Source organism: Syngnathus leptorhynchus, chromosome 6, assembly GCF_054491065.1.
Source record: "Syngnathus leptorhynchus isolate UIUO chromosome 6, UIUO_Slep, whole genome shotgun sequence".
Classification (NCBI taxonomy): Eukaryota; Metazoa; Chordata; class Actinopteri; order Syngnathiformes; family Syngnathidae; genus Syngnathus; species Syngnathus leptorhynchus.
In genome coordinates, this window is record NC_141200.1 from 11,689,036 (window position 1) to 11,707,332 (window position 18,297).

General features: G+C 39.7%; 3 protein-coding genes and 1 non-coding gene across 6 annotated transcripts; 3 read left to right on the forward strand and 1 right to left on the reverse strand.

Annotated features, from left to right (window-relative positions):
• Window positions 1-3: 3 nt before the first annotated feature.
• trnar-acg (transfer RNA arginine (anticodon ACG)) lies at window positions 4-76 on the forward strand. The gene has a single exon. It is a non-coding gene; the product is annotated as a tRNA-Arg (tRNA).
• A 662-nt stretch (window positions 77-738) lies between these two features.
• On the forward strand, window positions 739-8,907 carry fbxo31 (F-box protein 31). Its single transcript, XM_085914783.1, has 9 exons — window positions 739-1,242; window positions 2,907-2,978; window positions 3,748-3,824; window positions 3,896-4,063; window positions 4,171-4,245; window positions 4,369-4,478; window positions 4,870-5,023; window positions 6,231-6,568; window positions 7,063-8,907. The coding sequence occupies exons 1-9, from the start codon at window positions 858-860 to the stop codon at window positions 7,283-7,285; spliced, it is 1,602 nt and encodes a 533-aa protein (XP_085770909.1). The 5' UTR covers window positions 739-857; the 3' UTR covers window positions 7,286-8,907.
• A 255-nt stretch (window positions 8,908-9,162) lies between these two features.
• Window positions 9,163-14,111, reverse strand: ces2b (carboxylesterase 2b). Its single transcript, XM_085914782.1, has 13 exons — window positions 13,945-14,111; window positions 12,998-13,190; window positions 12,766-12,907; window positions 12,457-12,590; window positions 11,417-11,570; window positions 11,233-11,337; window positions 11,053-11,151; window positions 10,789-10,932; window positions 10,635-10,712; window positions 10,027-10,171; window positions 9,804-9,953; window positions 9,655-9,727; window positions 9,163-9,559 (listed from the first exon to the last, which is right to left on the reverse strand). The coding sequence occupies exons 1-13, from the start codon at window positions 14,018-14,020 to the stop codon at window positions 9,373-9,375; spliced, it is 1,680 nt and encodes a 559-aa protein (XP_085770908.1). The 5' UTR covers window positions 14,021-14,111; the 3' UTR covers window positions 9,163-9,372.
• Window positions 14,112-15,700: 1,589 nt separating this feature from the next.
• Window positions 15,701-18,218, forward strand: LOC147055973 (cilia- and flagella-associated protein 20-like). Of its 3 annotated transcripts, XM_085913877.1 has the most exons (7): window positions 16,063-16,263; window positions 17,065-17,144; window positions 17,248-17,359; window positions 17,446-17,504; window positions 17,592-17,634; window positions 17,750-17,862; window positions 17,934-18,218. In XM_085913877.1, exons 1-7 carry the CDS (start codon window positions 16,159-16,161, stop codon window positions 17,974-17,976), a joined length of 555 nt encoding a protein of 184 aa, XP_085770003.1. In that variant the 5' UTR covers window positions 16,063-16,158; the 3' UTR covers window positions 17,977-18,218. The 3 variants fall into 3 exon arrangements, with proteins under 3 accessions (XP_085770002.1, XP_085770003.1, XP_085770001.1); XM_085913876.1 differs by lacking the exon at window positions 16,063-16,263 and adding an exon at window positions 15,701-16,017 and having other exon boundaries at window positions 17,446-17,634; XM_085913875.1 differs by having other exon boundaries at window positions 16,071-16,263; window positions 17,446-17,634.
• The last annotated feature ends 79 nt before the right edge of the window (window positions 18,219-18,297 follow it).

The following is an 18,297-nucleotide window of genomic DNA, read 5'->3' on the forward strand; positions in this document are numbered from 1 at the left end:
AACGGGCCAGTGGCGCAATGGATAACGCGTCTGACTACGGATCAGAAGATTCTAGGTTCGACTCCTGGCTGGCTCGATATTTTTCACAATCCTTCATTTATTTACACTCGCAAAGTAGGTTAGGAAGTCGTAAACTAATCACTTACTTTAAACTTCATCTATTGTGGGAATATTATTTATAATACTTAAGTCTATTTAGGCTCTGGCACTGCTCCAGGATGTTTTTTCCCTCTCCTAGTGCATATCATATGACTGATATTTAGGGGGGAATGACAATATATTTCAGAAATATATTTTATATCATGAAATAATTTGCTGGGGGGCTTAACAGGGCACCACAGATTTCTGACAGATCTCGGAGCAGCGCAGTCCTTGTTTCGGTCATGTCATACTTTTTTTGCATATTCTGCAACTTTAACTTTTACCACTTGTTATCTGTTAAGATATTTGTACTTTTCATCATGCATTGCTTCCGGATAGTTGACACAAAAGACACTTTTTTTTTTGGTGGCCAAAAATTACTGCCTTATGGGGCAGGGATTGTTGAGCCCAATGAACTCTGCCTAGCAACAGGCAAACATGAAGTAAAAAAGAATCCAATACATTTGGTTGATCAAATATGCATATTTACAATCTTATATGATTATTATATAGTTAAAAAAAACGACAATAATCTTGCGGATTTTGTAAACCCTCAACAGCAGCTGACGCGAGATGTCTCTCCTTCCTTCCACTTGCTCCACTCTCTCCAGCGGTGTCCCACGTTCACGTCACATTAGAGGACGAGCTCGAGCAACACTGCAGCGGAAACACGAGTGGAATCGAGTGATGTAATGTCGCCTGCCTGCTGACCACGGATGGCTGTTTGTGCCAGGCTCTGCGGAGTGGGGCAGTCGCGGAGGTGCCGGAGGCGACCGCGGCAAAATCAGCAAGATCAGGCGAGCGATTCGGACATGGACGAGGAGGAAGAGGAGCGCATCGTGGGCCAGAGGCGCGGCGACGCCGGCTGCGGGAGAATAGAAAGCGGCGTCAACACTACAGGGCCGAGCCGGGCGCACCGCGGTGGAGGAGACGGCACGGAACACCCGCACCCGCAGGCCTTGTCGGAACTACCGCCGGAGCTTTTAGTGGAAATCTTCTCCTTGCTTCCCGGACCCGCGTTACCCAACGTCGCCCTAGTCTGCAAGACATTTAGACAAATCCTCAACACAGAAACCATCTGGAGAAGGCGGTGCATGGAAGGTATAAAGACGGCAGCGAGCGTTGTGATCATGGAAAGGGCCTGCTGCTAACCAATTGTTGTTCCATTGCGTAAACGTCACACGACGTGACATTGCACCGTGCGATAAGTTAGATGAGCCCGGTGCAGCGTAAATATATATTGATCTGGTACGAGAATGGCCGACAAGCAGCTAGCTGTCAAAGCAAATGTCAACCGGCTGACTTTTGTTTACAGGCCCTCCTCAGCTCGGCAATCCCACTGCAGTAGGATATAGAAGGTCCTCCGGTTTTGCTTAGATCCGTGTTTCCCAACCTTTTATTGAAGCAAGGCGCACATTTTTACGCGAGATGAATATCACTCAATCTCACTTTAAAAAATGTACACACAAATAATCAATTTCAAATTTGGTCCTGTTTAGTTGAACAAAATCTTAGATATTCTGTTTTGTGGAAGGAAACAGATGTTATTTAGATCTCTATCCATCTAATCATTGCTGGTATGGATAGATAAACAAAGATACATTATCAGTTGGAAACAATTTTTAGGACCTAACCACAGTAACTCATGAAGCAGTTCCTATGGAAAGGTCAAATGGCATAACAGTTTCCGCTCTCACTGCAAACAGCAAGTTACTTGAAGACCCACCCAGTTGACTTATTAAATGTGTGATAACTCTGAGTTGTGTGTTAGGGACAGTATCATCAATAGTGCGTTTCAAGGTGGAGATGGCATTCAAAGTTCCATTTTAAAATGGAGGAACTCGCTCCGAAAGCCAACACCGGCTGTCAACTGAGTTTTGAATTGAATATGCATGCAATGCTGTTACAAGGCGTTTACATGCTGACCCGAAGCTAACATGCCACCTTACAGCGATCGGAAAGTGCTGAGTGCACAGAGTATATTAAGATAGATTAAAGGATAGCACACTACAAGTTTGGAACCACAGGCTTAGATGCAAAATATAGCAAGCCGACAGTCTTTATATATTTATAATACAATCGTGTTGCCTAACAGCTGTGTACCGTTGCTGGAGGAAAACTTGAAAATTCAAATTTGACACTGCGTGGCTTAAAAAGACAGCAATACTTGACTTGACTTGCACCAGCTAAAATGAAATTTGCTGCCACCCGTTGAGCAGTTGTCTTGTGATTCAGAATTACAAAAAGGAATGTATTGACCTTAGACTCACTCTAAAATCCAAGCTGTAGATCTAAGATACAGTGAAGCCCCTTGTACTGTAGCAAAATACACAAAATGACCAAAAGTCTTAAGGCGCTGTCTATTACACTTGTAGAAATTGAAACACTCATCCAGGTTATGTCTTAATGGACCTTTACTGAGCCACAGCGGAAAAGAAGAGACCTTTTCCAAACTGACCTCTCACAAAGAGACAGCCTTCTTATTCATGCAGATTCAAAATTGTCATCATTGTGTAATATTGTCCAATTTGAATACATATTATACATTTGTGATTGCACGGCTTCAGAAGGTGCTTGATTCCCCTCATGTCTCTTTGGGTCACGTCTCCAGGTAGCTACCATGAAATTTCGCTCGTCTTCCACACCACTTGATTAAGCTATTGCTTTTAATATCACTGCCAATATATATAATATAATTATATTATATTATATTAATATATTAATTATATTATATTTTTCATACTGTATATGTTTTTTTTCTGCAGAATTCCACATGAAGGAGGATCTGAGAAAGACAGAAGTGGGCGGAGTTTCTAGCCGAGACCTCTATGTGAAACGTGAGTGGAACTGTTTTAAAAGCGAAACTATAAATATGTTATTACTAATACGTTATTACTGAAATTTGATTTGCAATACTTACTCTTATGAAATGTAGCATATTGGCTCATTTTAAGTCATCATTTTAATTCTCTCTCCAGTGGGTCCTTTAACATTGGCTTTTTTGCATCCCTAAGTATGATGTTTCTTCCATGAAGTACTTTAGTGAGTAGAAATTCTTCCTGGCAAAAGCCTCGGTCCTTTCTATTTGGGTATATTGGTTCAATTTTCTGGCACATTGCGCACACATTCACTTGAGTGCCTCGTTGATCAGAGCTCACCTGGATGTGTGGCTCCTCTACATGGCATGTGTTGTGACTGTCTAGGTGTTAACCCACGAGTGAAGTCTGGGCGCTTTGTGAAGCTCCTTCCGGACTACGAGCATATGGACTATAAGGACGTGTACACACACCGTATGTACATGGGCCCTGATTTATTGCCTACAGCACGCCGGCCTTTGTTGGGGGTGCTACTTTTGGTGTCATTTCGATTGAAAGTTTTCTGCTTTCTGTGTGAATTGCAAATGCTTTTAGTGCCCGAAATAGAGACGTAGATGTATCGTGTTATCTTGAACAATATTGCATATTCCTTTGAGGTTTCCAACAAATTGAACGCTGTACTAACTGAGACTGGGAAAGAAAAAAATATGTGCAGTGTGCCCTCACGTAAAGTATGTGCACAGCACTATTTGGAGTACTGATTACGGTGCATTGTGTTCTTGTGTTGCAGTGCTTCATCCATACAGGCACATTTTGGGATTATGGCAACCTGACATAGGCCCTTACGGGGGGTTACTTAATGTTGTGGTAAGTATGACTCTGAGATGGAAATCTTTCGGAAATGCAATATTAAGAGACAGATGTTTGACAATTCCAAGGTCGATGGGCTGTTCATCATCGGCTGGATGTATTTACCACCACACGACCCTCGTGTGGAGGATCCCATGAGAAAACGACCTCTTTTTCGTATCCACATGCGGGAGAGCAATAAGGCCACTGTGGAGTGTATGTATGGACACAAAGGTCCCCACAAAGGAGACATCCAGGTGAGCAATCACACACAAACTCAGAGAAACCAGAACATGGAATAAATTAGATTCTTAAATGTCAATGTGATAAGTATTTAATTTTGCTATTATGGTTTTATTTGTAGACTGTCAGGAAGGATGAATTCTCAACAAAATGTAACCAGACGGATCATCACCGCATGCCGGGAGGTAGACAGGAAGTAGGTCAAATAAAAAAGTTACTGTATTTCCTCTGGTTTATGATTTTTTTTTTCTTGTAGTGGTTTTATTTACTTCAAGTCAAAACAATTCAGCATTCAGGTGGTCTGTGGATGTTTGTGTAGGAGTTCCGGACATGGCTGGAGGACGAATGGGGCCGGACGCTAGAAGAAATCTTCCATGAGCATATGCAGGAGCTCATCTTGATGAAGTTCATTTACACCAGCCAATATGAGTATGCAACATTTGCATGCACAGGTTTTTACTTCACATACTTTGTGACTCGTGATTTTTATTTTTTTTTGCACTTGAAATTCTAATATTGCTGTATGGATTTTAAAATCATTCAAACATTCTACATTAGGTTATAAATAAATATGATAATGTCCGTTTCGACTTTGAAAAGTCAAATTGACAGTGAAAACCATCCTTTTCACTAATGGCTACATTTCTTAATTTGAAAATTTGGGCCAACTGAATTTGTATTGGACTAGTACTGCATTTACAAAAATACTGATCATGTGTGGTTCTAAATTTGACTTGGACATTTTTACCTGATTAAAGTCCAAGAAGAAGTAAATCATTGAATAATTGGTCAACAATCTCCCATTATTTTCTCTTGTCAGCAACTGCCTAACATACCGACGGATCTACTTGCCTCCCCCAATGCCCTCTGACTTGATTCGGCCAGGCCTTTTTAAAGGCACCTATGGCAGTCACGGTTTGGAGATTGTCATGCTCAGCTTTCACAAGACCTCGGCAAGGGCCACCAAACTTACCGTAAGTCACAGCCCTCCTACAGTATCTCAGACATCAGGCTGTTGTTTTTTTTTTGCCTTTAATTATTTCGTTTTTGCTTTACTCTGACGTGTTTTGGAACACAAAGACAACACAGGGCTTTTGCCACTGTCACACACCACCTGTGTTGTCAATTATTAACAAAATGCCCTCTAGGCCAGTTCATACACCCACATTACCAGTTTTGAGCATCTGAACTGCAAATTAAATAAACTACATAATAGTTCAACTTTTAACACATGGAGTATTTTTTTCAAACATAATGAAAAAGGTGAACATGGAGAAATATTTTTTTACAAATGTAGAATTTAAAACAACACAATATAAGTTTCCTGTCTGAAGTGTTTTAGCAGGTATGCAAGATCCCAAATGAACAAATTGAACAGATTGTAAGATGTTTCATATAGTGTTAACATCACTGCAACTTGCAAATGTGCATCATCAAAAGATGACACGACTGATTGCTACGTTGGCACTCCCGGTCAGTAGCAGCTAAACTGCTAATGCTACGTGTGCTGGCAGCAGTATGTGCAGACTCTCACATTTTCATGCAACCTATACTTCGACAAAAGGACCAGAATATGAAAATGTTTAACGGATGCCAGTCTCAGTTGCGATCATAAGACAACAGAGCATGATTGGGTGATTGTTTTGTTTCCACGACATCAGGCACGGCAGACTCGAGTTTGCATTTTGACAGCCCTGATTTTAATGCCAATGAGGCACACGGCGCGAATTGGCTGGGAAACGTCGACTTCCATCCAGCAACGATGCACAAAGACACAATCTCCCTCGTTGCCCTTTGTCAAGGTCTAGCAAAATACCAAAAGAAATAAAACTAGTTAGACTAAATAGGGCCCCTACAGTCAAAGGGATTCAGGAATGACTCAAACATTGGCACTTATATTTTAGATGTTGTACTTAAAATTGAGAAATAACAATTCACCTGCAAAACAACGTAGATTTTTAGGCGTGTTTTGTGATGGCATTCAGCATGCCCACTTTTGAAGCAAAGAAGGCGTTTTTGTGTATTTGTGAAAACATTTGGGTTTCAGATCAAGAAATGAATAGGAAATACAATAATGCGTAGTTATCAATATTTACAGCATGCTATTTTCATCAGATGTCAAGAAGGTCTCCGAATTTAAATAGAAATGTGTAGACTGTGAATTTTATATGATATGCGCAGGGAGACCCAAACGTTCCCGCTGGGCAACTGACTTTGGATATTGACCTGGATCAGCCGCTTGTCCTTCCAGACTTGGAACATCAGCGCAATCTTGAGGAGCTGTCACGTCTCGTAATGGGAGTGCATGAACAAGTACAGAGGCAGGTGAGGGAAGAGACAGAAGGCGCTTGCGGTGATGCTGCCGCAGCAAACGTGGCAGAGGCCAATCATGGCGTCACTTCTGACGGCTGCCAGCCGGGTCCAACTGAGGACACCGCTTCATCTGAGAGCCAACCCTTCGTGCTGCCCCTCGGAGTCATGGCTCGCAATGAAGTGTACCCACGCACTTGCAGAAAATGGTAAGAACATCTCAAATGTATATCGTATACGCATTTTTTTGAAAAGTGATCATGAGCAATACTGTTTTGACCTCTAATTTAAATTCCCATGCCGCCAATTTCACAGCCAGCACGTTCTTTGAAAGCGCCGAGTATATAGTGACTCTTTACTAGTAGGACAAGCTAGCATCTGCTTTATAATTGTATAGCAAATAGGCTGACGAATGATTTTAACTTTTGGGATGATTAAATATTCTGAATCTGACCGAATCGTGATATTGTTTATGAAAATGAAACAAGGCATGCCGGCTGTAAATTGTTGTTGTTTTTTTGTGGTTGAAATTGAAACTGTGAAAAACCAGAAGACCTTTGTAAACTTCAATGAGACATTTTCAAGCAATTAATTCTACATCATGAAAAAATTGCAATGTGGATCACAATCTAAATAGTGTCAATATTGTGGAGGGTTTACTCCGTCTCAGATATTGACTGAAGAATTTGTGTGCATCCATCAGCTTCTATGGGACGGGTCTGATTGCCGGGCATGGCTTCACAAGTCCAGAGCGCACACCAGGGCTATTTGTGCTGTTTGATCAAGATCGTTTTGGCTTCATCTGGCTGGAGTTAAAGTCTTTCAGTCTCTACATTCGCCTGACGGACCACCTGGCCCACGCACATGCGCCAAACTTGGAGCGATTCGAGGCCATGCTGCGCAACATGCAGTCTTGGACGTCATGAGGCCCCAAGCTTTAAGTCCTTTCCTGGCAATACAATAAATCATAAGAATAATTACAATAAAAATAACACTACACAGTACATTATACCTCGCTCTCATCCCCACAGCGGTACATGTTGGTTTGTGGCATGTTCTTTTCCAGCCTCTCTTTCTCAAAACCTTTCTTTCACTGTCTAATAAGGGCAGTTTTATCACTTTGACCCATCTCGAGTCATGTTGCTCCAGTGCCACAAAAAAAAAAAACAACGGGTCACAAGTGTGTTTCTATATCTATTTATTTATTTATTTACATCCTCCAGGTGAAACAGAGGTACGATATCGCTTACCACTTATGGCTCAATCTTTATGTGCCTCTGATTCTAAAATCATGTCTGTACTTAGTAGTGTTTGAAGAAATAATGGCGTAAAACGCATTTCCATTCAGTGCCCGTTATGTTTTGTTCAACAACGTGCTGCATTTTATTTGGCTTTGCAGCAATCTATTTTTAGTAACAAGTATGCCTTTCAATTTAATTGATGAATTACATGATATTAAATATACAGCTTCTCAGGTATTTTTTGTCATGAAATTGTGAATCACTGGACGCCCTTTTAGCTATTTGTTGTTAAAGCTAGTTAGGTTAAATCCGTTTTAAAGCTCGCCCAGTTGGAATAATGTGGCTCTCACAACAGGGGCGTCTTTGCCAAATAGATTGCAAATAAATTGCTCTCTTATCAAACAGTGTAGCTCAGATTATTGTTTAATTTGTGCTTTTTGAGCTTTAGTGATCATCTTTTTAGCGATATGCTTGGGCTCTTAAAACTTATTTAAGCACGCCTTACTTGAAAATGTCAATTGAAAACATTTATTGGAAAAGTATAAGCTATACATTCACTGGATTCATTCACTGTATGAGATTATTATTGCAACATCCGGTGTATGTATCATCATATTTGTACTTTAAATGTTTGCCTCACCTTGTTATCCCATCCCCATCTTTTCCTTTTTTTAAGTTTATTTCACAACACCGTGTAGCTCAGGTGTACCCAGATCCGGTCTCCGAGAGGCCCCTAATTCAGCCTATTTTTGACGTATCCCTACTCCAACACACCCGATTCAAGTGATCAGGATCATCATTAGGCTTTTGATCATTTGAATCAGGGGTGTTAGAGAAGGCCCATACTTACAACAGGCTGGATGGGGTCTCTTGAGTACAGGAATTAGGTATCCCTGGTCTTACAGGGCATTGTAGAACCCAAACCCATTTACCAAGTATTGTGTATATTATATGTATGTCATGTTATGTTATGGCTTGATGGCTTTGCCCAGTAGCTTTTCTTCTACAAGTGCACTTTTCTGGGCAGTATAGTAACTCATATTTAAAGAAAGGGCACACTGGGCAGCATATTTGTAGTAGACTGCAGCTATACTAACATTTGCAAAAATAAAAATATGAGCTTTTGTCTTGTTCATCTGAACCTAAATATATGGTTCAATAAATTTTCCTATCTGCAAACCATTTGTACCAGGCTATTTAATTGGTTTACCTTAGTGTTGCTTTGTACTCACCTGCGGGGATCATTTGGAGTCATTTCCAACTCTTAAATTGTACGAATTAAACTGAGTCGTTTTCTTTAACTGTAAGTTTTTGTGGGTTTCTTTTGAGTTTACAACCAAGACATTTGCAATATTTTATACGGTGATTTACGTATGTGGTACTATAATTATATTTTGGCATGATGTGATTAGAGTGGACCGACTGCACCTTTAGTACTTTACACTACACCATTACCATCATTCATTCTTCAGAAAGCGGTACACGTTTGGTTTTGCCAGTCACTTGTTGAAGTCCAAAATTTTCATATAGTCTTCACCTAATCATATATAATATGAATAAACAATGGTCACACAATGTTTAATTGATGTAATTAAAACATTCTGATTTGATGAGCTGGGCGTAGTTCTCATAACGCATTCATAGTTCTCATGACACTCAAAATCAGTTGAACAACTACTGTATGTCGCAATGAACCACTACATTAAATTTACAGTCAATGAATATGTGATCTGAAGAAGACAGGTTAAAAAGAAAAAGGGGAAAAAAGCCTTCTAAAATTCATTGTGCCCCATCTTCTCCTGATGTTGTCGAATCTTCTCTGGGATGGTCTGAGTCATAAAGACAAAACGATCCTTTTTCAGGTGCTGGGAAATGACCTGCTCCTTTGCCCTTATTTCCAGATACTTTTCTTCTTTTTCATAGAGAGGCCAGTGAGCAAGGCCATCACCATTCGGTGATCTACATGGATGCACAAAGTACAGTCAAGCTTGTCTTAGTAGTCGTTTCATTCTGTTTGGATCTGAATTAAACAAGAAGGACTTTTGGTTAATTACCCCGTCCGAGCAAAGTTGCCCCAGTAGGCCATCATTGTTCGACTAAGTTGCTCTTCGTCCTCCAGGCATGTATCTGAAATGGAGAGCTTTTGTGAAACACTTTGCTCTCAAAGTATACATTGTATATGAGGTGTCAAACCAGGTCCCACCATTTAGTCGGATATGGGTTGTTGTAAAGCAGAATCCAAAAATGGTAAAGATTTCGTCTCCATGGTCACACCGTACAAAGTTTGGCCTTTTTGCCTTCATGAAATGAGGCGGATGCTGGTACTCATACAAGTACACACGTGCCCCGGCATCTAGAGATAGAAGAATCGACAATAGGTTGCCACGGACAAATCGATGGGAATGTTTGTGCATACAAATACGTACCTCTGTGAGCATTTGAAGACTTAATGGCAGGAATGGTGAACAACAAATCCCCAAAGAACTCGGTAAAACCATCTCGATTTTTCTCTCGATCTTCACCAGTTCCGATATATTCCTCTGCCATTAAATCCATGATGAAGGTTTGGGGCTGAAGAAAATGAATGACACTTTAAAGGGGAGGGCAACGGCAAAATTCTATCTGTAGTCATATGTTCTATGCAGCCCAACGAGTCAAAACAGAGTTCTGATTCATGTTTAGTTTGTGGAATATGAAATAAACAGGCAAAATCCTCCTGTTTTTATCCATCTCAGGCGGTGGCCATTTTGGTATGGCTCAGCAGTTTTCTGAAGCTGAACAGTGATTGGTTATGACCTGAGGCCTTGGCAACTGTGACGTAATTTTTGGTCGACAGCAAGTGGCAAAATGGCCTCAACCTGAGATTTTGTTGCTTAACTCATATTCCTCAAACACAACATTAATTAGAATGCAATGTTTAGACTAATGGGATCACATACAACATATTATTGTAAAGAAAATTTGGGGGTTGACTTCCTCTTTAAGAAAAATTCAGAATGGTGAAGTAAAGAATAGCAAGCATCAAAAGCCTTACATTGGAGTTGAGGAACATCATTACGTTTACAACTTGCTCCCGGTCTAGTCCTTCAGTCCAGTTTGGCGGAGCTAGGTACTAGGAAAAAAGGAAGAAGTGATGAGATTTTCATGAGTCTCAGACTGCAGAAACATACTATATTAGTCACACTTACAGTAGGAATTAACCAGCCCCCTTCATGATCATTAATACCTGTCATGAAAGGGACATTTTGAATCTCATGCGTCTTGTATAGCTCATTTACTGACTTTGTCAGGAAATGTCCATCTGTAGTTACGGTAATTCTTAGTGCTGGATCCTGAAAAATTTTTTTTAGATAATAAACAGCAATTACAAAAATTGGGCACATTATCATTAATTTTGATACAAATCAGTCTTTTGGCATGATAGCTCATGAGTCCAAATCAATTTCGCATACCTGTGCAAGAGTCAAAAATACATCCGCATCAAGGTTTTTCATGCAGGTAGCAATGGCCTGCGTGCTTTCGATGCTACATCCAGATGCATTTGCAGCAACCTGAAGATGCACAACAAGAACTGATCAGTTTGAAATGTTACGTCGAAACCAAGCTTTTTAGATTTTAGAGTTCTCATCAACCTGTGCTCCTGGTAAAGGATCATTTATCACCAACATATCCATTGCAGCAGTGCCACTTTCAGCAATGGCTCGATGGAACAGTCCTTTGGATAATGGTGATAGAAGCTGTATATAAACCCAAAATCCCCTGTCACCATGAATAAAGAATTTCAGACGGGTGATGTATTAGCTGATTGATTCTCACCAACAGGGATACGCTCACTCCACCAGCAGACTCCCCAAAGATGGTGACGGATGCTGGATCTCCCCCAAAATTGTGAATGTGATTTTGGATCCAGCGGAGGGCTTCAACCTGGTCCAGAAGACCAAAGTTACCAGACACCTGCTCGTCTCCTGTACTATGTAAGAGGTACATGACTATAAGTTATGAGTGTTGCTCACATATGCTTCAAATACCTCCAAGGTCATACAGTATTTGTGATGAGACACCATCACCATTTTTTTTTTTTTTTAACAAAGCATGACATGAAAAACGTCAGCAGATCTGGCAACATCTCAGTGCAGCTTTGGCTTTCTACAAAGCTCATTTCAAAAGACGTAACAGGCTCAACAAGCTTTTAAGAAAATAAGAATTTGAAAAAGAGGACAGTATACACTAGAATTCACTTGCGTTTGCAGACACGTATACAAAAAGGGAGCAAAAGGGGACTCCAATACTACCTACGATGAAAAAAAAAAAAAAAAAACATGCAGGATTTATCTGTAAGACCAAAAGTGGACTTAAAGCTGGCTGTCAGAACATGTTTGAGTGCTGATGGTTAACTGGAACTTCATTCAAAGCCAGCTGTCATATTTGTGTGGTTATCCTAATACTGTGCGAACTTTATCTGTACTTAATGACACTTGGCTTCTTCATTCAAGTTAATATCTTGGGTGTGTTTACAGCAAACGTAACTCTTTGTCAAAGTCCAAATTGATTTGGAGGTAATCTGATCTGCCCCGCCTACACATGATCTTAATGGTTGATTAATTGGATATGCTTGACTCTTTGTATCTGGAGTTGACTTGAAGCCCCCACCGAAAAAACAGTACAACTTTACAATAACAACAATAAGAAATTTAAGTATTAACTATTTAGTTGCATAACTGTATACTCTGCCTCTTGCTCATAGTCAGGCAGGATAGGCTCCTCCCTACAATTCTGACCAGGATGAGCGGTTTAGAAGACAGATGGTTTTATTGCATGAACTTGCTGTTTTGAAGAATGCAATTCATATTATTTACCTGAGAAAGCCCAAAACTCCCAAGCGATATTGGATCAGCACAACAACCACATCCTGATAAGCAGCCAGGGCGGATCCGTCATACACTGAAGCTGATCCCAGAGTAAACCCTCCTCCATGGATCCATGCCATGACCTGGTCAGAAATAAATGAGCCCAAAACACATTTTTAACAGGCCTATGTTGAACTTAACATTTATGGACCGTTAAGCACGATAATGTAATGACTCAACCTGAATCTTGCATACAAATAAGACATTGAACAACTGTTGAGGCATAAGTGGAGTATGAGTTCAAACATTGTTTCTTACTGGGAGCTTTGCATCATGAGGTCTGTTTGCAGGAGTATAAATGTTGAGATAAAGGCAGTCCTCTGAAACATCCGGGATTTCTTGTGCTATGCCACCAATCATCTCCAACAGATCAAGAAGGATCTGTCTATGTTGAATGCAGCTGACGAAAGAACATTAATGTAACAATAAAAGTAATAAACGACACATTTGTCTCAAATGCATCACACAATTGGAGCACAATCGTGCTTACATTGGTGGCTGCCTGCTGGCATCTCTCACACCTTCCCATCGCTCCACTTTCTGGGGTGGAGCCAGTCTCAGACCAGGGCCTACAGGTGGCTTGGCAAATGGGACACCTAAGTATGTATTGACCCCTGTCTCCGTCCCTTTTACATTCACATGCTGCCCTTTCAGGCTGCCAAGCTCCGTGTGAATGACAGGTGCTGTCAAGGTCAGAGTGATGAATCAGAATTATGTGATTATGAACAGCCAACACACACTTATCTGATATTATTGACTGCTGGCTTTTATTCTTTTCTTCCTAATACTGGGCAAATCTGGTAATTACAGGTCATGTTACTAGCAAAGAAATTGCTAGACAATGTCAGATGAATTGCTGGACAGTTAACATCATGTTGCGTAATAGTTGTACTAAGTTCATTTTGTTTTCACTTGTCAATTATTTTATTGGTTCTTTTATCACAAACAAGATATTGATGAAGATGAAGGTGGAAGTACAAGCCGAAACATGTCTGGTAATGCAACCTAAAATATCTTGTTTGTGATAAAAGAACCAGTAAAATAATCCTATTGCGTAAGTAAGGTTAGTAGTACACAGGTGACTGGTGTGCAGGTTTGCCTACATTTGTGTTCCAATTACGTCATTACGGTGATTTCAAAAATATTGCAATGGAAAAAACTCACATAGGTTAATCAATCGTACATATTTTGTCGTGCTGATCACATTACACAGAAACAATAAAAACCCTGCACAAAACAAAAGGGAGTCCTTCTAGTTTCTGCATGAGCAAAGAGAAGGAAAAAAAAACCCAATCATCTTAAACAACTACAAGTGGCAAGTTCTTTTGGACACGAGATTAGCAGCATCAGTACAATTTGCTTTTAGATACTGAAGTTTAGTTCCATGTACTGTATGGAAGCAACAACATACATTTCAAATTATGTAATGTCACTCACCATCACTTCCTGCTGCAAGACATAAATAGAACAAAGTTGAGAGAATGCAAAGCGTTTCCTCTCCACGGAACTTCATGTTCCTGGTTGTGCGAATGTAAACGCTGTGCAGGGGCTTTGCAAAATGTGAAGACGTGTGGCAAAGTCAGTTGCCCTTTGCACTCTGCCCACGCTGGGTTGTGGTGCTGTTGCTGCTTTAATGGTGAGGAAACGCAACCAACTTGTCCTGAATTGATATTAGACACTAGCCTACGCCCCCCGCCTTCACTCTTATATCCTTCCTTAAGGAGGTAGATTGGGGACAAAGGTTTTGTGCTTCAAATAATTAAACTCGTACTAGAAAAATATACAACTTGAAACTAAAAATAAATGTGTTGGGCTTGAAATTTGAAAAATAAAAAAATATTCCAAATGAAAATAGTTTTAACTTTTATTAAAAAAAGTATTTGAAAATAGTTTTGCTTAGCTTTGGTAATTTTTATCAATAAACTATTTTCAGGTTTTACCTTTTATATTTTTTAGGTTTTTTTTTCAGTTGCTTGGTTTATATTTTCAGATTCACATCTCTTTTTTGCAGGTTCAACTTTTTTTTTTTTTCAGATTCTGATCTTTTTTTTTTTTCCAGGTTCAAATCTCTTCTCTTTCACTTTTGACCCGAATCTGGCGTGGGGGGCGTGATACTAGCTGAGCGGGGCGTGGAATCACGAGTGACAGCTAAACAAGAACGCTTGGAACCACCCCCCAGAGACAGCGCCGTCAGGGAGCGCATGAAGTTAAACAAATGAAACAGAATTGATGGCTGTGACAAATTTTGAGTTTAAACCCCGTTTAAGACGGTACTGAGCACCGAGTGCGTTATAAGAGTGATAAATGATGCCCCCGTTTGCAGTTCAACAGCCATATTTAATGTGCTATTATTACCGTATTTTCTGGACTATAAGAGGCTGCGGGGGACAAGTCGCACCAGCCATAAAATGCATAATAAAGAAAAGAAAAACATTTATAAATCGAGTTATGCTCAACCGACAGAAAAAAAGTAATGCTATGCATCCGAGATAGTATAAAGAAAACGCCGTTTGCAAAAAAACAACAACCCAAAAAACAAAACCTGTAGTGCTATGCATAAAGTTTGCTCTGGTGTGCTCGTCCGCGGTGTGTGAGGTTGGAGATATATGGCCGGAAAAGGGTTTTAAAAAAAATTCACACACCGACGTGTGGGAATCGAACTCATGGTGCCTGCCCATAAGACAGGTGAGTGTTCCACTGACTACACGACCAGCCATTATTGAGATAAATTATACTGTTCAGAGAAAAGCAGTATTCGAAAAGAGATCCTTCTAGAAATTATAAAACGTCTAATCTGGGTCGGAAGATTCTCTCACGACATATTACATATTACGGCTTCGATGTCGACCGGCTTTTGAATGAACATGATTAACCACTTTCTTTGTGGGAAAAGACAGGTAGAAACTCTGTGCCAGCGAGCAGGTTATGTTCACATCGTAAATTACCGCAGCAACTGACCCAGAGTTTAAGTTACCTCTCTTTTTGGAACGGATAACTCTGAGTTTCCCTCATTTTAGGGTTAACTTACTATGTATTACATTTACCTGCTGATACAAAAGAAGCATCCCCACATTTCATAACATATTGATTGAATTAAACCTTTAATTTTTTTGAATGGCATTTTATTTTGAAATTTCATGGTGAATGTATTTAATTTTGGCACTTTCGTTCCTCCATACTCCCCAATGTAACCGCCATAGAGGCTTATCGTTTATCGGAGTTGCGACAGCATGCTGTCATAAATCATATTTGTATCTATGAGATGAACAATTTCTCATTTGCATTCTATTTATTTATTCACTCATCGGATGACATTTCAACAAAGCTAGTTGTTGTGTTTTAAATGGTCGTCTTTGAAAACCGGAGCTTTAGGAAGTAAAAAAAAAAACTTTTCAACATGTTACCATTCGTCAGAATCGATTAATTTTACGACGATAAATGGATCTACTGAGGAAACACAATGACGATTATGCCATCAAGACGCGCAAGCGTGTGGCTGAAAGGTATGAGGTGTGCTTTTTTTTTCTTTACGTGTGTTTGAGTGCCTTTGATTGAATGCTTTTGCTAAACATGCCGAGCTTACAGTCCACACACCAACAACAACAACAACAAACGTGTTACTGGATGTTTGACCCAATCGGGTCCCGGTGAATGGGACCGAACACGCACAACATGTTTAGAAGCACTTTTCAAGGTGGATTTCTGTCTATATTATACAGCATCGGCAGCAAACCTCTTCAAATATGGGATATAAAGGTAGATCGATCTCTGAGAACTTGAACCCCGTCGTCTCCGTGAGCCGTATGCTTTTACGTTTCGTTATTTTCATATATGTATTTCTATACTGCCGGCAATACGTTTTATGACGCCTTGTGTTATCTCATTGTGGTGTATTCGCTGTTGATTTGATCCTTTTGCACATTTTATATGAATTATAACCCGTTATTTATTATTAACAGCACACGTATATAATGTACTCCTATTAAGAATATACTACACTAACGAAGAAAAAAATAGCAGCAATGAGGTGAACATAATTTTTAATCTAAACTAAAATAAAATATAAACATCTTAAAACTTGCATGATTATATATTTGAATGAATCAATTTGCACAACACAATTATTCTACAGTAATTGCAGTGAATAAAATGAGTAAACCTCTTCCAAACCATGAAATCCTCAATTTCCCAGTATTTATGTGCCATTTATATTCTAGTGTAGTTCCACTTTATTTCTACAACCCTTCATGACAAAGGTCTCAAACTGCTCTAGAAACCCACAGTTGACAAATATAAACGACATCCCCTGATCTTAGGCAAGGTAAAACTAAAACAAAACTAAACCTAACTCTTGGGAAGAATAAAAAAAGCTTGTAATGCAGTTGTGTAAAATATACAAGTGGGTTATTATCACTGCTTTTCCAACAGCAATACCTTTTATTTGTCAATGAGCGTTATGAACGTCTTTTGCTAAATATATAATTTAAACTATTTTCATTCCTCAAGTTAGTGGAGACGCATGATTGTATACTACTGCATTTATTTTGTATTTTACAGGTGAAGAATGGTCATATTAAACGAGTTACAGACAATGACATCAACTCTCTGGTGTTGGAGGTGGAGGGTTCAAATGTCAGGTGAGTTTGATTGTTCGGCTCAAATCTTCAGAAAAGGTGAACCACTGCGAAAGGATTGTGACCTTTGACTTTTCTGTGCCACTACCTCCCTGTGATTCTACAGTACCAACTACATCACATGTCCCGCTGACCCGAGGCAAACACTTGGCATTAAAATGCCGTTTCTTGTGATGATCGTCAAGAAGACCAGGAAATATTTCAGCTTTGAAGTCCAGGCACTGAAACATGTTCTTATAGACACTAACTATTGCTATTCAGGGTGAGCCATAATCTATTGCTCTATTTCCTTTTCCACTTTCAGGTCTTAGACGATCAGAATTTACGCCGGAGGTTTCGGGCAAGTAATCACCACAGCAAGACGCAAGTGAATTCCTTTATGTGCACAATGCCAATTAATGTTGATGACCGCTGGAACCAGTTTCAATTCAACTTGGTTGACATCACCAGGAGGGCCTATGGGACCAGTTATGTAGAGACGCAGCGTGTGCAGGTATGTGTGTGTAAGGATAGCAGAGGAAAATGATCACCAAATGCTCGAGAAGGATAATATAATAACCCATCTACAAAACTCAATGTCTGTTCTGTCATAATCTGTTTTCTTTCAGATTCATGCAAATTGTCGTATTCGGAGGGTATATTTCACCGATAAACAGTACACTGAGGATGAGCTCCCACCCGAGTTTAAGCTGGTTATTCCTGTCAAGAGACAGGACGCAAGGTGGGGGAAAAAAAATACTGAACATTTGGATCATTAGATTTTTTTTAAACTTTTTTTTTTTTTTCTCGCAGCAAAAAGGGAGGTCCTCGACCTGCTCCACCTCGACCGACCTGAACCAAGTTTGAGCACAACTATTTGTGTGTGTAGCCATTAGTTTAACTTTGAACATCTATTCAAAGTTGAAAATGTTTCTTTTAAGTTGTGTCTTTTCCTATTTTTTTAAACAAATTCCACTTCTTTATTGTTTGATTTATTTATGAATCAATGTAATACAAGTGTTAATCATAATACTGGAAACTTGTTGTCTAATGTCAGCTTTTTGACAAATGATGTACTAAAATGAAGTTCTCACCTCACCAAGGTAGTCATGTAGCATCAATGTTGCTGACCAGGAAGATTGAACTCAACGTAAACGTAACAGATATTCGTAACCCA